This window comes from Panthera tigris, chromosome B1, assembly GCF_018350195.1.
Source record: "Panthera tigris isolate Pti1 chromosome B1, P.tigris_Pti1_mat1.1, whole genome shotgun sequence".
Classification (NCBI taxonomy): domain Eukaryota; kingdom Metazoa; phylum Chordata; class Mammalia; order Carnivora; family Felidae; genus Panthera; species Panthera tigris.
This window is the reverse complement of record NC_056663.1, coordinates 6,352,145-6,368,715: the sequence shown is the minus strand read 5'-3', so window position 1 is coordinate 6,368,715 and position 16,571 is coordinate 6,352,145. Positions and strand designations below refer to the sequence as shown.

The 16,571-nt window shown below is 39.9% G+C and overlaps 2 protein-coding genes across 4 annotated transcripts in view; one reads left to right on the top strand and one right to left on the bottom strand.

The window, feature by feature from the left end:
• The window catches only part of ANGPT2 (angiopoietin 2), a 59,429-nt gene extending 53,341 nt beyond the window's left edge, over positions 1 to 6,088 (top strand). For both annotated transcript variants that reach the window (XM_042982861.1, XM_007089219.3), the window contains exons 8-9: positions 1,212 to 1,342; positions 5,114 to 6,088. In XM_042982861.1, coding sequence (XP_042838795.1) covers positions 1,212 to 1,342; positions 5,114 to 5,274 — 292 coding nt within the window. In that variant the 3' untranslated portion in view covers positions 5,275 to 6,088. The remainder of the gene's footprint in view (positions 1 to 1,211; positions 1,343 to 5,113) is intronic.
• MCPH1 (microcephalin 1) overlaps positions 1 to 16,571 on the bottom strand; it is a 268,842-nt gene that overhangs the window by 133,842 nt on the left and 118,429 nt on the right. For both annotated transcript variants that reach the window (XR_006216465.1, XM_007089220.3), the window contains exon 12: positions 8,202 to 8,279. Coding sequence is in view for 1 of the 2 variants with exons in the window: in XM_007089220.3 (XP_007089282.2) it covers positions 8,202 to 8,279 (78 nt within the window). In the remaining variant the exon portion in view is untranslated. The remainder of the gene's footprint in view (positions 1 to 8,201; positions 8,280 to 16,571) is intronic.

Here is a 16,571-nt window from a genome sequence, read left to right as displayed (position 1 = left end):
AGGGGCTCACCTCACAAACCGTGAGACTACAACCTGAACGGAAGTCAGTTGCTTAACCTACTGAACCACCCAGGTGCTCCAACAATTATGTATGTAAAAACAGGAGAAATGCCTGCCTCTCGGGGCTGGTGCATGCATTCCATGCACAAACCGGTGAAAGTGCCTGGCATAGGCTGGTTAGAGACAGTCCCTGGTGAGCCTTCCCTTTCTTTTCTACCCTCTGTTCCAACATGAATTCTTGGAAATTACATTCCTTTCAAGGTAGTGGTTAGCAAAAGATGAGCATCATTTTGGAGACTTAAAATACAGTTCTCCCTCAAGACATTGAAGGGGTTTTGTTTTGTAGCATCCCCGGTCAGGAAGACTCCATACCCCAGGCTCCCCCACGGCCCTACTCCACGTACCAGTACAGGAACGTCACATTCCGCACAGCCACACAACAGCACGTGAAACCCTGCCCTGAGCCGTACTGTGCCCACCTGCCAATGGGTTTTCTTGACGCAGTGTTCACATACTTTGTCTTTCCCTTCTGTCTCCTCCTTGGCACACAGATCACTGATGCAAGCCTGGTTTGGGCAATCTTCTACAAGGATGGGCTACTTTCTAGTGTCTGACTTAATATTATGCTTATTCCTTTCTCAGTATCTAGCAGGTTTATTACAATATTATATGGAAATGAGGCGAAGCAGCCATAAGGATGTATTTTCTACACAGCGCTGTAGATTTCTACTCCAGATTCAGTGATCCTTCCTTGCCCACTGCCCTTCCCACCCCCACCACCCCACTGAAAATAACGACGCTTGAAGTTGTCTGTTCATCTCGGGGCTCTCATTTCTGTATGGATGATGCCTGGAGACTTGGAAAGAGGACCCTTTCACGTTGTATTTCCCCCTCTTCTGTTTATCTGAAAGCAGCAGGAAAATAAATGAAAGGGCCCTGAAGCCCCTGTTGATGCTTGTGCAAGTGATATGAACTGAAGGTTTCATGAAAACATTCCTCACTGCCTAAGGATTTGATGATAAGTTGGTTCCTGTTTATACCAGTACAAAAATATTTTGTCCAGAGTATGCATTTGCACACTAACCAGTACAGAACGCATTTCTGCAGAATGGAATTCTTCATTATAAAAAATTTTCCACTACGGTAAATCAACAGCCCAAGCCAATTATGTTCTTTTCTTTTTTTTTTTTTTTTCCTTTGCATGCTTGCAGGATTCACCTTCAAGGACTTACAGGGACAGCCGGCAAAATAAGCAGCATCAGCCAACCAGGAAATGATTTTAGCACAAAGGATGCAGACAACGACAAATGTATTTGCAAATGTTCACAAATGCTCACAGGAGGTGGGATGGCTTTTCTCTCTTCCTATTTGTTTTGGCAAGGAAGAATTTCATAAGAGTGAGAGGCTGGCTATTTGGACTTCAACCTGTGATTGGTGACAATGGCCACATTTCATAAACAGACTTAACTTGCTAGATGTAGGGAGATTTGTTTTTCACTTTTGCAGACTGTTGAGTCTTAAGCAAGAATGTGATGTTGCGCGAAAACTGTCAGCAGGCCAACTGAGTGTCTCTTCGGGACCTCACTCTGGCACTGAGAGGGGACATCTGATACTCAGCAAGCTCTCTTGAGTTTGTGCTCGTTGAGTAGCAGATGTCAGAGCCATGGTTCAATTTCATATTGCTTTATTAAAAAGGATAAAAATTCGGGGTGGCTCAGTCGGTGAAGGGTTCGGCTCTTGGTTTCAGCTCAGGTCATGATCTCATGGTTCAGGAGTTCAAGCCCCACATCAGGCTCTTGTGCTGACAGTGCAGAGCCTGCTTGGGACTCTCTCTCTCTCTCTCTCTCTCTCTCTCTTTCTCTCTCTCTTCCTCTCCACCTCTTTCTGCACCTCCCCTTTCTCTCTCTCTCAAAAATAAATAAAAACTTAAAGGTTAAAAATTCAAAACGGCAAGCAAAACAGTGACAAAGATTCATTAACATAGAAATGTCTCCTATTAATAATTCATTGGTCAAACGTGGAATTTTCGGTTATCTTTTTTTTTTTTTTTAAGATTTCATTAATATAAAGTATACTTACAAACACAAAGAAACTAATCAACCTTTTTTTTTTTTTTGTGCACCAAATTACAATGAATGATTGTCCATTTTACACTAAGGTGTGTATTCTCATGCTCTTCTTGCTGGCTACCTTTCTCATTAGACGGCTTCAAAAAAAATTTCATGAGTTCAAGCCCCACATATGGCTCTATGTCTATGCTGATAGTGCAGAGCCTGCTTGGGATTCTTTTTCCCCCCTCTCTCTCTGCCCCTCCCCTTCTGGCTCTGTCTCTCTCTCTATGTCTCTCTCTCAAAATAAATAAACTTAAAAAAAACTTTTTTTAAATGGAAACCACACCCAGATTAGTAGTCAGAAAGATAAGAGTTCAATGACAAGAAACCAACTGCTAGAAGATGCACTCTTCCGATTTCTAAAAGTTTAAAAATTGAATGAACGGAACCAGTTATGACCAAGACAAGATGAAAGTTTGACATGTTAGTTCTTAAAACTACTGAGAGATTTAAATTTTTTTGTAATGTTTATTTATTTCTGAGAGAGAGAGAGGGGGGGGGGGGGGAGAGAGAGAGAATGAGTGAGAATGAGTGGGGGAGAGGCAGAGAGAGAGACACACACAGAATCTGAAGTAGGTAGGCTCCAGGTCACGAGCTGTCAGCACAAGAGCCTGACGTGGGGCTTGAACCCACGAGTCATGGGATCAGGAACTGAGCTGAAGTCGGATGCTTAAGCGACTAACCCACCTAGGCACCTTGAAGAAATATTGAAATATTTAAACCAGCAATATATATTCTGCCAACAGTACAAACTGAATGTGAAGGAAAACAGGAAGTTGGCAGGGTTTAATGTATAGAGACCATAAGTTATATTACCAAAAAATCCATTCTTTACTCACCCAGGAAAGACAAAGGTAAGCGCTGTGGTCAATGGATTTTATAAATATAAGGTACTACACAAACAAGATCTAAGCTTATCATGTGTTTGCACTTCAGTTAAGAATCATTTACAGTCAAAAGAAAGGATTTACTTATGAAAATAATTTGAAACTCAGCAATTTACACATCTTTTAAACAATACTGAAAGAATGAGGAGCCATTAAAAATTCAGTCTTTTAGATAATATATTTCTACGTACAAACATAATATATACTGGCAGTACAGGTCTTCCCTATTAGCCATAATTATTTCAGCAAGAGAAAGCTACTGTATTGAGTATTTAAAGCTGCCTGTCTCCCTCATCCTACCATCATTGTCCTTTTTGAAGCCAACAAAAAGGGGGAAAGGGGTAGGTTTGGGGGGACCAAATCTACTGAATCCTTTTTTCCCATCTGTCATTCCCACACTGAACCCAGCTGTCCACTCGAGAGGGAGGCAGCTTTCAGACCACCCGTATGTCATGAGCTACTCAAGAGAGTCAGAGAAGTGCATTAATAACCAAGGAAACAATATATTTATTTACTCAAATCAAGATTTAGGGCTGAGAGTGGGAGTAGGAAAGAGAACGGGGAGAAGAAACACAGCCCAAGAGAGAAAGTGCAGTGGTCCTGACTGTGAGGAGGTCAGGTTCCAACTCACAGTCCGGGCCCCGGGTAAACCAGCCTAACAATCAGCTAGAGTTTTGCACGGACAGCAAATTTTATAGTTAAGTCAGCCAGGAGGCTCTAGAACAGACAGATCTATAAATCCGCAACATTCCTAAATATTTGTGAAGGATTCTGAATAGCACACACGCAAATGTCTTATCAAATCGCCATTAATCTGAATCAGCTTGACCCATGAGCTGTCACCACCAGGAAAGAATTCAGGCAACTGGATGAAATAATTGATCATCACAGCCTGATGTGCAAATATGATAATAGAATCATTATATCAAAATATTTTTTACCTAAAGAAACAGAACTTCACAGATACAACTAAAGGCGCCCAACAAATACCTGCCCCTTGGGGTAACCAATGAACTCAGGTTCATTTCCATTATTTAGTTTGCTAGGAATGCAGACATCAATAATAGGTGTTTTTTCCGTTATTCTAAAATCTAACATAAATGGCACCATACTGTCTGTGGACTTCCACACAATGTTTCTAGGACTGCTTTAGATTAATGCATGTAGATCTAAGCTATTCCTTCTCCTTGAAAACCAGAGCTCTCGCACACTCCTGTGTCTAGCTAAGAGCTTTAAAACCCTAAGGTTAGGGGCGCCTGGGTGGCTCAGTCAGTCAAGCGCCTGACTCTTGGTTTCAGCTCAGGTCATGATCTTGTGGTTTTGAGAGTTCCAGCCCCACATCGGGCTCTGCACTGTCAGTGCAGAACCTGTTGGGGATTCTCTCTCCCTCTCTCTGTCCCTCCCCAACTCATGCTGTCACTGTCTCTCTCAAAATAAACTTAATTTAAAAACTTTCCTTTAAATTAAAAAACACACACACACACACACAAAAACCCTCAAGGGTAGCCAGCCATTCAGGAGTAGATGTGGACCCACCCCCATCCCCCGCTGCTGTGCCAGACAGCCCCCCCTCACCTTAGTGAGCACACCACGATAGCTTTAAATTTCCTTTTTGTCTGTGGGGCTTAACGATTTCCTTCGTATCTAGCTCTCCTGAGCGCTTAAAACTTGGAGTTATTTAAAAAAGAAAAAAAGCACGGGAGGGGGAGGGGAGCCTGAATCAGCCTGGCCCACTAAGTTCCTGGAACTGGAACAGAAGCCAGCAGAGCCTTCGAACAATTCTTGAGTTTTCTGACTCATCCACACTTTCCACTGTGCTGGGGTACTCACCAAATCAGGACCGGGACCACTCACCATTCATGCCTACGGGGAACTGGCCTTTCCACACAGCACGAGCCTGTGAAAACATCTGCCATATGGAACTGGAACTTCACCTTGGTGACGCAGGAACGTCACACCCGCATCTGTCACTGTGGCTCGGTCTATGCTCAAGCATCCCTGCGTGTGTCTACTCCAAACACACGGAGCGTCACTGGGATTAGTGGGGCGTTTCTAGTGGTGAGATACGGGTAGGGTTGCCTCAGTCTTAATTCCTTGTGCGCCTTACTTCCACAGGCTGGTGGTTTGATGCGTGCGGTCCCTCCAACTTGAACGGAATGTACTACCCGCAGAGGCAGAACACAAATAAGTTCAGCGGCATTAAGTGGTACTACTGGAAAGGCTCAGGCTACTCGCTCAAGGCCACGACCATGATGATCCGACCCGCAGGTTTCTAAATGCCCGCACGTGCCTGAGGAGGGACGGGCTGTGCGATTTTCAAAGACTTAATCCCGGAGCTCTCAAAGACGCATCCGCATGCTGTCTCCTCTACCATCTCCAGACCGACAGCACGCGCTCGGTGCACAGGGGTCCACGGGCCCCGGCCCCGAGTCCCTCGCACCTCCTCGCTTAGACCCGCATCACTCGTGAACCCCGAGCACAACCCTGGTTACGGTGACCTGTTGGAACGCCTATGGGAAGATAGAGTGAGGCCTGCGAATTTAGGACTGACAATTCACAGACGCTGTTGTCACAACCAAGAATGTTGTGTCGAGTTCATCCGTAAATAACTGGAAAACAGAACTCTCACGCTACGCAGTACAGATAACCTTGGAACTGCGTCCTTCTAAGTACTGTTTATAGATTGTATAAATATCCATATGTCCCGAGTTCAGCATCACTACCATAATTAAAAGAAAGAAAAAAATTCTCTAAGCCATTAAAATATATTATATATTCAGGGACTTTCTGGGAAGTGCTTATTTGCAGCTTATTTGGACAAGGAAAAACAGCTAATGCATTGTTTGCTCCTCTTAGGTGCTTTAAACTTTCATTTTGAAAACAGCATATTTACATATGTGTGGACAGCACACTTTTAAGTTAATGTTCAGATATATATTTCAAGTTTTAAAGATGAAACCTCCCAGATCTCTGAAATTAATACAAATGTGTGTCCTTTCAGTTTATATGAAGATTGTACTATTTTTTTTTTTCTTTCTGGCTGTTAAATATGAAGGTATTTTTAGTAATTAAATGTAACTTATTAGATAACTACATTGAACATTTATGATAATATTTTCAACTTTGTAATTTGATTCTGAAACAACTGACTGTGCCTCACAACAAGGAAAAATTTGATTTTTTTAATGATGAAGATTATGCATTTAATTCCCTGACAAACAGATTTTACTATACTTTCCTCGCTACTCTATTACAGAGGTCTTTTTTTTTTTTTTTTTCTCTTCTAGTCAGACGTATTTTAGAGAGGTAGGCTACAATTTAGCGGGTGGTTGACAAAACCTTTCTATTTAAAGCACTTACGAGGCTATACTTCTCAAGCTAGTTTCACCCCTAAAGATATTTGCACTAGTAACATTTTATTAGTAAAAATAATTTGCATTAGTAACATTTTTTTTTTTTAATGTCGACCAGCAAACTTAAAAAAAAGTAACTGTTTTGGAGTGCAAAACAAAAATCTGACATTTAGAGTAGATTCAGACCTTTACAGAAAATTTTGAGAGCACGGATTTAAGGGCTGCAAAACTTTAAACCCCTCAAGTTTTAACTCCGTTTGAAGTTTTCATAGTCCAATTAACACTAATGTACATCGTGGAATGCTTTATAATTTGGAAGCAACTTCTCACATATTTGCCGCGGAGTCAGCTGCTGCTAGGAAGCTTAGAGCCAAATTCGAAACCAGCATTTACCTCATGTCTTTCTTCACCATACACTGTTCTACCATTCTGTTTTTTCCTTTATTCATTTTTCTTATGTAATTTATTTTACCCCATATGCCCCCACCCCAACTACATTTTAAAACACATGCTACATGTTTTGAGTCAATTTATGGACTCCAGAAGAGTCCAGCATGTCACTTTCTCCACTGTCTCGCTGTACTTTATACACTTTACACTATTTCCCACACATACACTGAGTGAAGAACCTCCCCATCTTTGAACAGTCTGTCTTATTACATTTAAGTAGGCTTTGTAAGTTCAACAGAGGTATCGCAGCTTTGTATCAAGTTAAAAAAAATATCTGTTAATAGGATGATAGCTCCACTTCAAAAGAAACCCTAAGTTTCTGTGATTATCTCGAGGACCTCATGGCAGACACTGAGGTGGGCAATGACATTACAGGAAAAACTGGCAACCACGTACTTAATTTATATCACGTGCCCATGCAGGCAGGTAAAATGCATTTCAAAGACAAGCCTCGCTGTGTTGTTCAGAGTTACATATACTCTCTTATGACAGAGAGTAGGGGGCATTTGTGTCTTTACACTTCAATCCCTTACACGGTATTTCAAACAGAGTCTTGCTGAGAGGAATTTCTTCTCTCCTTAAGAAAATATTTACAAAGTTGAGGAAATCAAAACAATGATCTTAAAAATGAAAACAAAAGCAACCCAACAACCTAGAAAACTGCAATGATGAGAAGGCAGAGTCCAACCTCCTACTATACGAGAGTCCTAGGCATACTCAAACAATGAACAATGCCAGCCCCAGTCACATATTAAAATCACCGTTCATCTTTCAGGTATTAATCTTCCAAAAGATGAAACTCTGTCACAAACCAGTTAACTTTTTTGCAAATGAAAGCCAACATCTACACGATCCTGCTTCCAATTAAAAGTGAAATTACCTACTTAATTATCACTTAATCTTTTAAAAAATTAGAATCTCCATTAAGCATTTGAAACTTTTATAATTTAAAATTCAGTGAAGTTGAAGTTGTGTTTAGGAAAAGCATCGGAAACAAAAGGACTGTATCATGTTTCTAGCTGGCCACAACTTTTATACCTATCAGTTCTATCTCTATGAGCAGTAACAGCATTATTTTTTAAAGCAGTAAACAATATATCATACCACCTTCTCAAGAACCTAGTCCTTTTTCATTTTGTTTTTCTCAATTCTGAGGACTTTTATAATTAAAATTCTTTGAGATTTCATTCCTCACAATTTTTTGCAGAATGTTCTCACATTCCCACATTTGTTCTCACAAATAAATAGATTAAAAAAGTGTTAAGTTCTATGAAAATGTGTTTTTAATTGTGAGCATAATTGATCTCAATTTAATAAACATCTGAGTCTGTATTTATGCAAATAATAATTTCCTGAGAATACAAATTGTATTCACCATAATAAAATAACATATGACTTACAGGAGCTGCGGGGAAGTAGTTAGAAAGTTCAAACGGCTCCTCGGAAATCCAATGACCCAGCTCCAAAGACCACAGTACCTACAAGTGACACAATAAGCACAACATTTATTATAGATTCATTAGGCTCTTGGTGGACAATAAACCACTTTGAAGATGTAGCCAAAACAAAACAAAAAGCCCAGCAGTGAATGTGCGCTCCATAGATCTGAACCAGATGTGTCTTAAACACCAAAGTGCCATCAGAATCTCCATGTTGCATCAATCTTATGAATAATAAATGCTTGTTTAAGAAAAAAGTCTCACCATGATTAGAAATCTGGGTTATTATCCTACGGAGGCCAAATACTAAACATTACCCCAATAACAAACATATGAATTACTTTTTTAGGAATTCCAAATTTCCAATTTAAGGAGTCATTATAGGAAATCCTCAGTAAATATTCCAGGATTTTATTAATTTAAAAAAAAACGTTTATTAGGAAAAGATAGGTCAGAAGCTTAAATTCAAAAAGCGACCCCTCTTGGCATGTGACTTTGTTTCTAACATGGATGAGTATTTTCAGAAGTTCTCCTAAAGCACTTGAAAATCCTTCCCAGACTCTGGAAGGATAAAATGTCTCATAAACAAGTTTTCATTATTATTAATATTTATTATTGTTATTTGAACCCACATATTTTAAATGATCAAAACAATGTTTTTGTTTTTAATTCAGTAATGTTCAAGATTCTGTAGTCTTCTCTACTTGATGAACCAATTCCCTGAAAATCTGTTACTATTTCTATGAACCAATAGAATTTTCTAACAAAAATAATCAAACTGAATTACATATCCCACGTTTATTTTTTATCTGCAATTTTCATTTCTTGCATTCAGTGAATTTGCTCTTTTTACTAGAGTTGCTACATAAAGCTTAAGTTCTTTTTGCCAAATTACTGGGGATGAGGAGGGAGTCTTCCTGTTTGGTAGTTTCTAAGGTTCAGACCCATCTACGGGATATCGGTCTTAAATATTTTCTTTTCATAAAATAAAGCTAGTACTTTTCCAACGTGAGTCAGCAATATTTCATTTCCAAGAAAAAGTGAGCATGCTAGTGGAATAAAGATAATAACAAGATACAGAACCTGAATGATAATTCTGAACACTGGGCTGGATCTTACTTTAAACAGATACATTTATTTACGTAACAACTGCTTTCTTCAGCTCACTATCCATTCATCTGGGAACAACTGACTGAGAGCCTACTGTGAATTAGAACCCATGCTAGGTCCCGAAAACACAAATCCTGTCCCAGAGGAGTTCACTCTCTGGCAGGAGGCATGAAGGCAAACCACAAATGGTGGTTTCTCAAAACAGTTCTGTGGGAACCTATAGAAGGAGGCAAACTAACTCAGTCTAGGAGAATCAAGGAAGGGTCCACGGATGAGGTGACATTTTAAACGGGGTCTTCATCAGGCAAAGAGAGACACAGTGGGAAGGGAGAGGACATTCCAGCACGGAGAGAAATTTCACGTGCCATGGCAGGATTAAAGCGGGTTCTTTTTTTGGCTAAAGGGTGCTTTGGAAGAAGTGGTAAGAAAATAGAGTTGGACCCTGCTTCCATCCGTGTGCATGCAGGGGCATTTGCACATGGCGGAAGGACTGCTGGCTGGGAGAAGCCGGACACAATCAGAAGAGGCAAGAGAAAGAGCTCTGACGGTGTTGGGCCCCAGATAACAGGATGGGAATGGAGTATAACGTGGGGAAATGTGCCTTCATTAGAGAGAGCAAGTAATGGGTTGTGTTCTCAGAGACTGCTCCACATAGACTTGGATGTGTGTATACACCAGCATTATGTCAGTTAAGTCTTTGTTTTCCCTTGATTTCTGTTGGCTAACCAACATAAATGTGTGTGTGTGTGTGTGTGTGTCTTCAGAAGATATGAGAAAAATGGTACTCTGAAATCATGTTTCTACCTGGCTCTTTAGAGGTGGCTAAAACGTTGAATTAACACAGTGTTTACCTTACTTTCATCAGTCAGTGTATGGTATCACTTATAGAGACACACTGACATGTGTGTCCTTCCCTACACATCTGAGATTAGCCCAGGAAATAACATGTAAAAAGTTTCAAGACCAGGGGCGCCTGGGTGGTTCAGTTGGTTAGGCATCTGACTTCAGCTCAGGTCATGATCCCACAATTCATGGGTCTGAGCCCCACTTTGGGCTCTGCACTGATGGTCAGAGCCTGAAGCCTGCTTCAGATTCTACGTCTCCCTCTCTCTCTCTGCCCCTCCCCTGCTTGTTCTCTCACTCTCGCTCTCTTTCTCCAAAAATGAATAAACATTAAAAAACAGTTTCAAGATCAGGTTCATTTCAGACATGAGGCAATGTGAAAGAATTAGTATACTGAAAAGGTACCAGTGAGAGAGAATCCAAGAAACCAGTCTTAAAAATGCACGTGGCATTTGAGTTCAGATGTAGTCCACATTAAAATGTCAATTGAATTTAACCTCATAAAAGAAAATTTATGTTCTGAGTTTGTCCCTTTCTAAATGACATGAAAACAAAACCAGAAGGCATTTACAGAATTTTGGTAAGTGAATTAATAAATTTAATTTATGTAGGCATCCCAGGAATTAATATTGAACAGAGATAGCACAAAACACTAAGTTGATTGCAATGAAATCATTAAATCAGAAGTACAGTGCAAGCTTTTTGTTTCAGTTCTTTCATTAGCCAAACTTATTTTTACCTTAGTAGAATGTCCAATATTGGGAAAATCTACTTTGTAAGGTCACAGTTAAGGCTGTAAGTGAACTAAAAGGTGAACCCAACATTATTTCTCGTCATATATGAGATAGGATAAAAATAGTTGAGAAGCTAAACTAAAGTAAGAAATTGGGTTGCATAAACACAGAGGATCAAATCCCATGCTTAAAGCCCTTAAAACGAGGGCCGACTTATTTCAACATCCACTGCAAATGAACATAATATTTTTACATTTTAGAACTGTCATTCATAAAACTTGAACCCTGTTGGTGAATTTAAATGGGAAGTGCTTTCTTGCTTTATTATTAGATTCATAGCTACTGATGAGACAACTTTCCACAACGTTCCACAATGGTGTGACCATGCAGATTATTTTATACCAGGCAAAACACAAATGGTCTTCTCTCATTTTATATAAATCTAATCATTCTATTTGAACAGTGCGAGTCGGCGGAGCTACGGTGAACCCAAGCCAGAAAATGGTATCGATAGTGAAAGCAAGTCAATCAGAGCATCGTGTGCAAGGAAGACAATGAGGCCAGCTTAGGGTTCACACACAGCAAAATGAGCACATCTTTACCTTCAAAATCTCCCAATATTCCACGTAAAAGGATGGAATTAAAAATAGTGAGAAAAGAGTCCACAGCAGATAAAACAGGGTGATATCTTGGAAGCTGCAAAGCAGATACATAAATGACAAATGACTGAGAAGGACAAAGAAAGTTCGGACTTAAGTGTCTGGAAAAGGAGGTCAAGAGGAAGCACCAAAGTCCCTCCACACACTCCCTGAAAGGCAAAGAAACTGGTGGCAGTGGATGCCTCTGAAAATGGGGCGTCGAACAGGGTAAACAGGAGAAACCTCCTACCCTCTAGCCCACCCTCTGCTGGAACAACAGAAAACCCATGTCCCACAGGCTGTGTGAGAGCAGTGGTGGAAAGCATAGGGGAGACCTCTCCAGCCCTCCACCCCGCCCCGTCCCCCCCTTCCTGGGGTGCCGGCACAGAACCCCGCAGGCAGGCAGGATGGCAGGACACCAGCCATGCTTTCCTGTACGCTAATCAACCCAGAGAAAAAAGACACAAATACCAACGCTCGCACCTCAAACACCTCCATTCACATCTAATCGTCTATAAGCCACTCAGGCAGGCAGAGTTTCAGTCAGCTTTTCAGTGCCTCATAACTGAACATGACTTTGTACCCATTTGATAAAATCCTCTAGCTTGTAAACATGGACCAAACCAAGTAAGAATGGAATTTCTGGGATCACAGTGATGGAAGTCCCTGGATAATAGCAGCTCTATAGACGATAGAGAACCAGTCTCAAGGGGATGAAGACAAAGGGGTTCATGGGTGGTGTTCCAAGAATAATAAATGAGACTGGAAGGTGAACTGATGTGTAGACGTATTTGAGAGAAGAATTATAATGCTTTTAGAAATTTTTGCAGGGAGTTGGTGATAGGTACATACGAAACTAAGCAATCAAAATGACCGTCAATGATTAGCTCGGGAAAACCAACAAACAAAAATTACCAGAAATGAATCATAGTACCTTACATGGTTCAGTTCAAAAAGCACCCATATACTCATTCCTCTGTGTGTGTGTGTATGTGTGTGCATCAATGTGTATTTACATGCATAATAAATGTTAAAAATCATAACCATATTGAGTACACTGGGGAACAGAAGAGAGGATAATACTGAAAGACAGCTATACAGGCATACTATGATCTTCCTCAGAAGGAAGTCAATGTCTCCTAGTAAATTAAATAACAAAAAATAAAAAAAACAACAACCAGCAAGAAAAGCATTTTATTTAGAAATATGTAGGCAAAATATCAGAAGGCTAATTTAGGAGTGAAAATCCAGGCTGGGAAACAGCAAGGCGGGCAGGGTAGGCCATTTTTTTTTTTTTTTTTTTTATAAAGCCTCATAAATTATACTGGATGTTTAAAAACACTTAGGTTGGATCATTTTAGACTTACAGTACAGAGAGTTCTCATTTAACTACCACCTAGATCCCTCTATTGTGTGATCATCCAACTTAACTTTGCTCTTCTCTTTCAAAAGTGCTTTTGCAACTAGAACTGGCTTGTCAATATCTAAAAAAAAAAAAAAAAAAAAATCTTGCTGAGCCTGTAATTGGAACTGAGTTGAATCTATAGATCAAAATGGGGAGAACCAAAGAGAAAGACAAATACCATCTAATTTCATTTATACGTGGAATCTAAAAATAAAAACAAAACAGAAACAGACTCCTGTATACAAAGAACAATCTAGTGGTTTGCCGGGGTGGGGGGGAGGAGAGGAGTAAGGGGATGGGAAAACTAGGAGAAGGGGGTAGAAGGCACAAGGATACAACGTACAGCATAGGGAATGACAGTTAGTATGTAATGACTTTGTATAGTGACTGGAGTGTGGCTAGATTTATCATGGTGATCACTTCCTAATACACATAAATGTTGAATCACTTTGTTGTACACCTGAAATGAATATAACATTATATGTCAGCTATACTTCAAGAAATAAAAAGGAGAAGGGAGAACCAACCCACAGCTTAAAAAGTATACATATTTAAAAAAAAAAAAAAGTATACATATTCACAGGCACCTGGGTGGCTCAGTTGGTTAAGCTTCCAACTCTTGATTTCAGCTTAGGTCATGATCTCAAGGTTTTTAAGACTCAGCCTCACGTCAGGCCCTGCACCGGTCAGTGTGGAGCCCGCTTGGGATTCTTCCTCTCTGCCTCTCCCCTGCTCACCTGTGCCCAGCACACTCTCTCTCTCTCTCTTAAAATAAACAAATATTTTTCAAGAAACTTATCCATTTTCCCCAATTCATGAACATAGTACATCTCTCTTTTTATTTAGGTCTTCTTTGATTTCTTTCATAGTGTTTTGTAGTTTTCAGCATAGACCTGCAAATATGTTGTCAAGATTTAAATATTTTAATTTCTGTGGATGCTAATATAAATTGCATTTTATTTCTTTTTTTAATTTAATGTTTGTTTATTTTTGAGAGAGAGAGAGACAGAGTGCAAGAAGAGGTGGGGCAGAGAGAGGGAAACATGGTATCCAAAGCAGGCTCCAGGCTCTGAGCTGTCAGCACAGAGCCCGATGCGGGGCTCGAACTCACAGACTGTGAGATCATGACCTGAGCCAAAGTTGGACACTTAACTGACTCAGCCACCCAAGCGTCCCATAAATTGCATTAAAAAAATCAGGATTCCAGTTGTCTATTGCTAGTACACAGAAATACAACTGAATTCTGTATATTGAGCTTGCACCCTATAACCTTGCTGAACTCACTAGTTGTGGGAGCTTTTTTGTAGATTTGTTGATGTTTTCTATGTAGCCAGTCATGTCTTTTGTGAATAAACAGTTTTATTTGCTGCTTTCCCAATCTGTGTGCATATTTTTTTTAGCTCCATTATTGCACTAAGACCCACCCCCCCCAATACAGTGCAGAAGAGAAACAGTGACAGCAGTACAATTACTTGAACTCCTTTGTGAGGTAGATTGATTTGATTTGTTAAAAAAAAAAAAAAAAAAACAAAACACAAAAAACCACACACACACACACACACACACACACACACACACACAGGAAAGCATAACCCCAAAGTGTTTCTGGGCATAAATGAATGTATCTATGTATGGAAAGCACAGTATTTCTTCACTTTTAAATTTAAAAAGTTCATACTGTTATTTCATAGTGGTGCTGGCTAGTGGTCATGGTGCTTTTACTAACTGCTTCGACTTCCTAATCTCCAAAGAATAGTTAGAAAATTCAGTGGTCGGAAGTTCTGTAGCCCATGATCAGTAAATGTCACTTTTATTTTTATTGATTTATTTTGAGAGAGAGATAGAAGACAAGCAAGGGAGAGGCAGAGAGAGAGGGAGAGACAGAATCCCAAGCAGGCTTTGTGCCATCGGCTCAGAGCCCAATGTGGGGCTCGAACTCACGAAGCTGGGCTGAGATCAAGAGTTGGACATATAACTGACTGAGCCACCCAACGGCTCCTACATGTCACTTTCCAAACCAGAACCAATCAAATTAATTTCTCTTAACATTAATTCCTTAATTTCTAATAATTTCTTAATGTTTTCTTATTTGCATAAGAAATTTTCTTCAGCTAAGAAAAAAATTAATTTATTCTAAAAGCATTTAGTAAGCAAAAACACTAAACAAGGTACGCTAAATTACTAACTTCTCAAAAATGATTTTAAAGAGAGGAAAAACAGTGTGGAATTATTTCAATGTACAAGTGATGAGAGAAGGTTGGGAGAGAGAGAAAAGTGGCATGAAATAGTGATTTTGGGTTGAGCTTGAAAAAATTAATGACTCCAAATGGTTAATGACTGACTGCCAGTACAAAAATCACAACTGTAATATAAAGCTGATTTAACTCACTTAAAAGCATTATTGATTGTGTTGAAAACATTAACATTCACAATTTTTTATTATAATATTAAGTGTATTCCGAGATTCCAAATGGCCAGTTGAATCAGTCATTGTTTTGGGACCTGTCCCAAGAGCTTACTATCTACCATATTTAATTGGTTAATTCAAATGCAGTTGTAGCACTAACAATACTCGTAAGAACATAGCAGGTATGGACAAAGAGGGCCTTCTTTGTGGGAAACATCAATAATATTCTTTGTATATAAAAGACTTCATGTTGGGGGCGCCTGGGTGGCTCAGTCGGCTGAGCGCCCGACTTCAGCTCAGGTCACGATCTTGTGGTCTGTGAGTTCAAGCCCCGCATTGGGCTCTGGGCTGATGGCTTGGAGCCTGGAGCCTGCTTCCGATTCTGTGTCTCCCTCTCTCTCTGCCCCTCCCCCGTTCATGCTCTGTCTCTCTCTGTCTCAAAAAAAATTAAAAAAAAAAAAAAGACTTCATGTTGTTCAACATATCCATTGATGACCTTATAATCAAATCTGAAGACAGAAACTTATGCCTCAGATTTAACCTGTGGGAATCTAGTTAATGTCAAATAGTTCAAAAGCATACTTCATGTTCTAATCACTGAGAAGAGACTGGGGTTGTCTGTACTGCTCTCTGCCCTACCCATTCTTGCACCCACCAACTGCGGGAGCTGTAAACGTTTATGGAGGTATAAAAACATATATTTAGCATTTGCAAATCTCTTCTTCCTTAAAAATTTTTTTTATGGTTATTTAGTTTTGAGAGACAGAGACAGAGACAGAACACGGGTAGGGGAGGGGCAGAGAGAGGGGGAGACACAGAATCCAAAGCAGGCTCCAGGCTCTGAGCTGTCAGCACAGAGCCCAATGCGGGGCTCAAACTCAAGAGCTGTGAGAGCATGACCTGAGACAAAGTTGGGTGCCTAACCCACTAAGCTACCCAGGATGCCCTCAAATCTCTTCTTTGCTATAGAAGAGGAACAAAAGTAGTAATTACTAATCTTTTGCTATTTTAAGCTAATAAGAAAACAATACAAATCAAATCACAAATGTTTTCTCATCAGAGTTTATAGATTCTTTGTCTCAGTTATAAGAGTAATTAATTTGCTCAAACAACAACATCTTAAGAGAATTCGCTACTATGCACATTGTTTTGACTTCTCCTAGAGGGAGAATAACATTTGTGTTTTTTCCACAA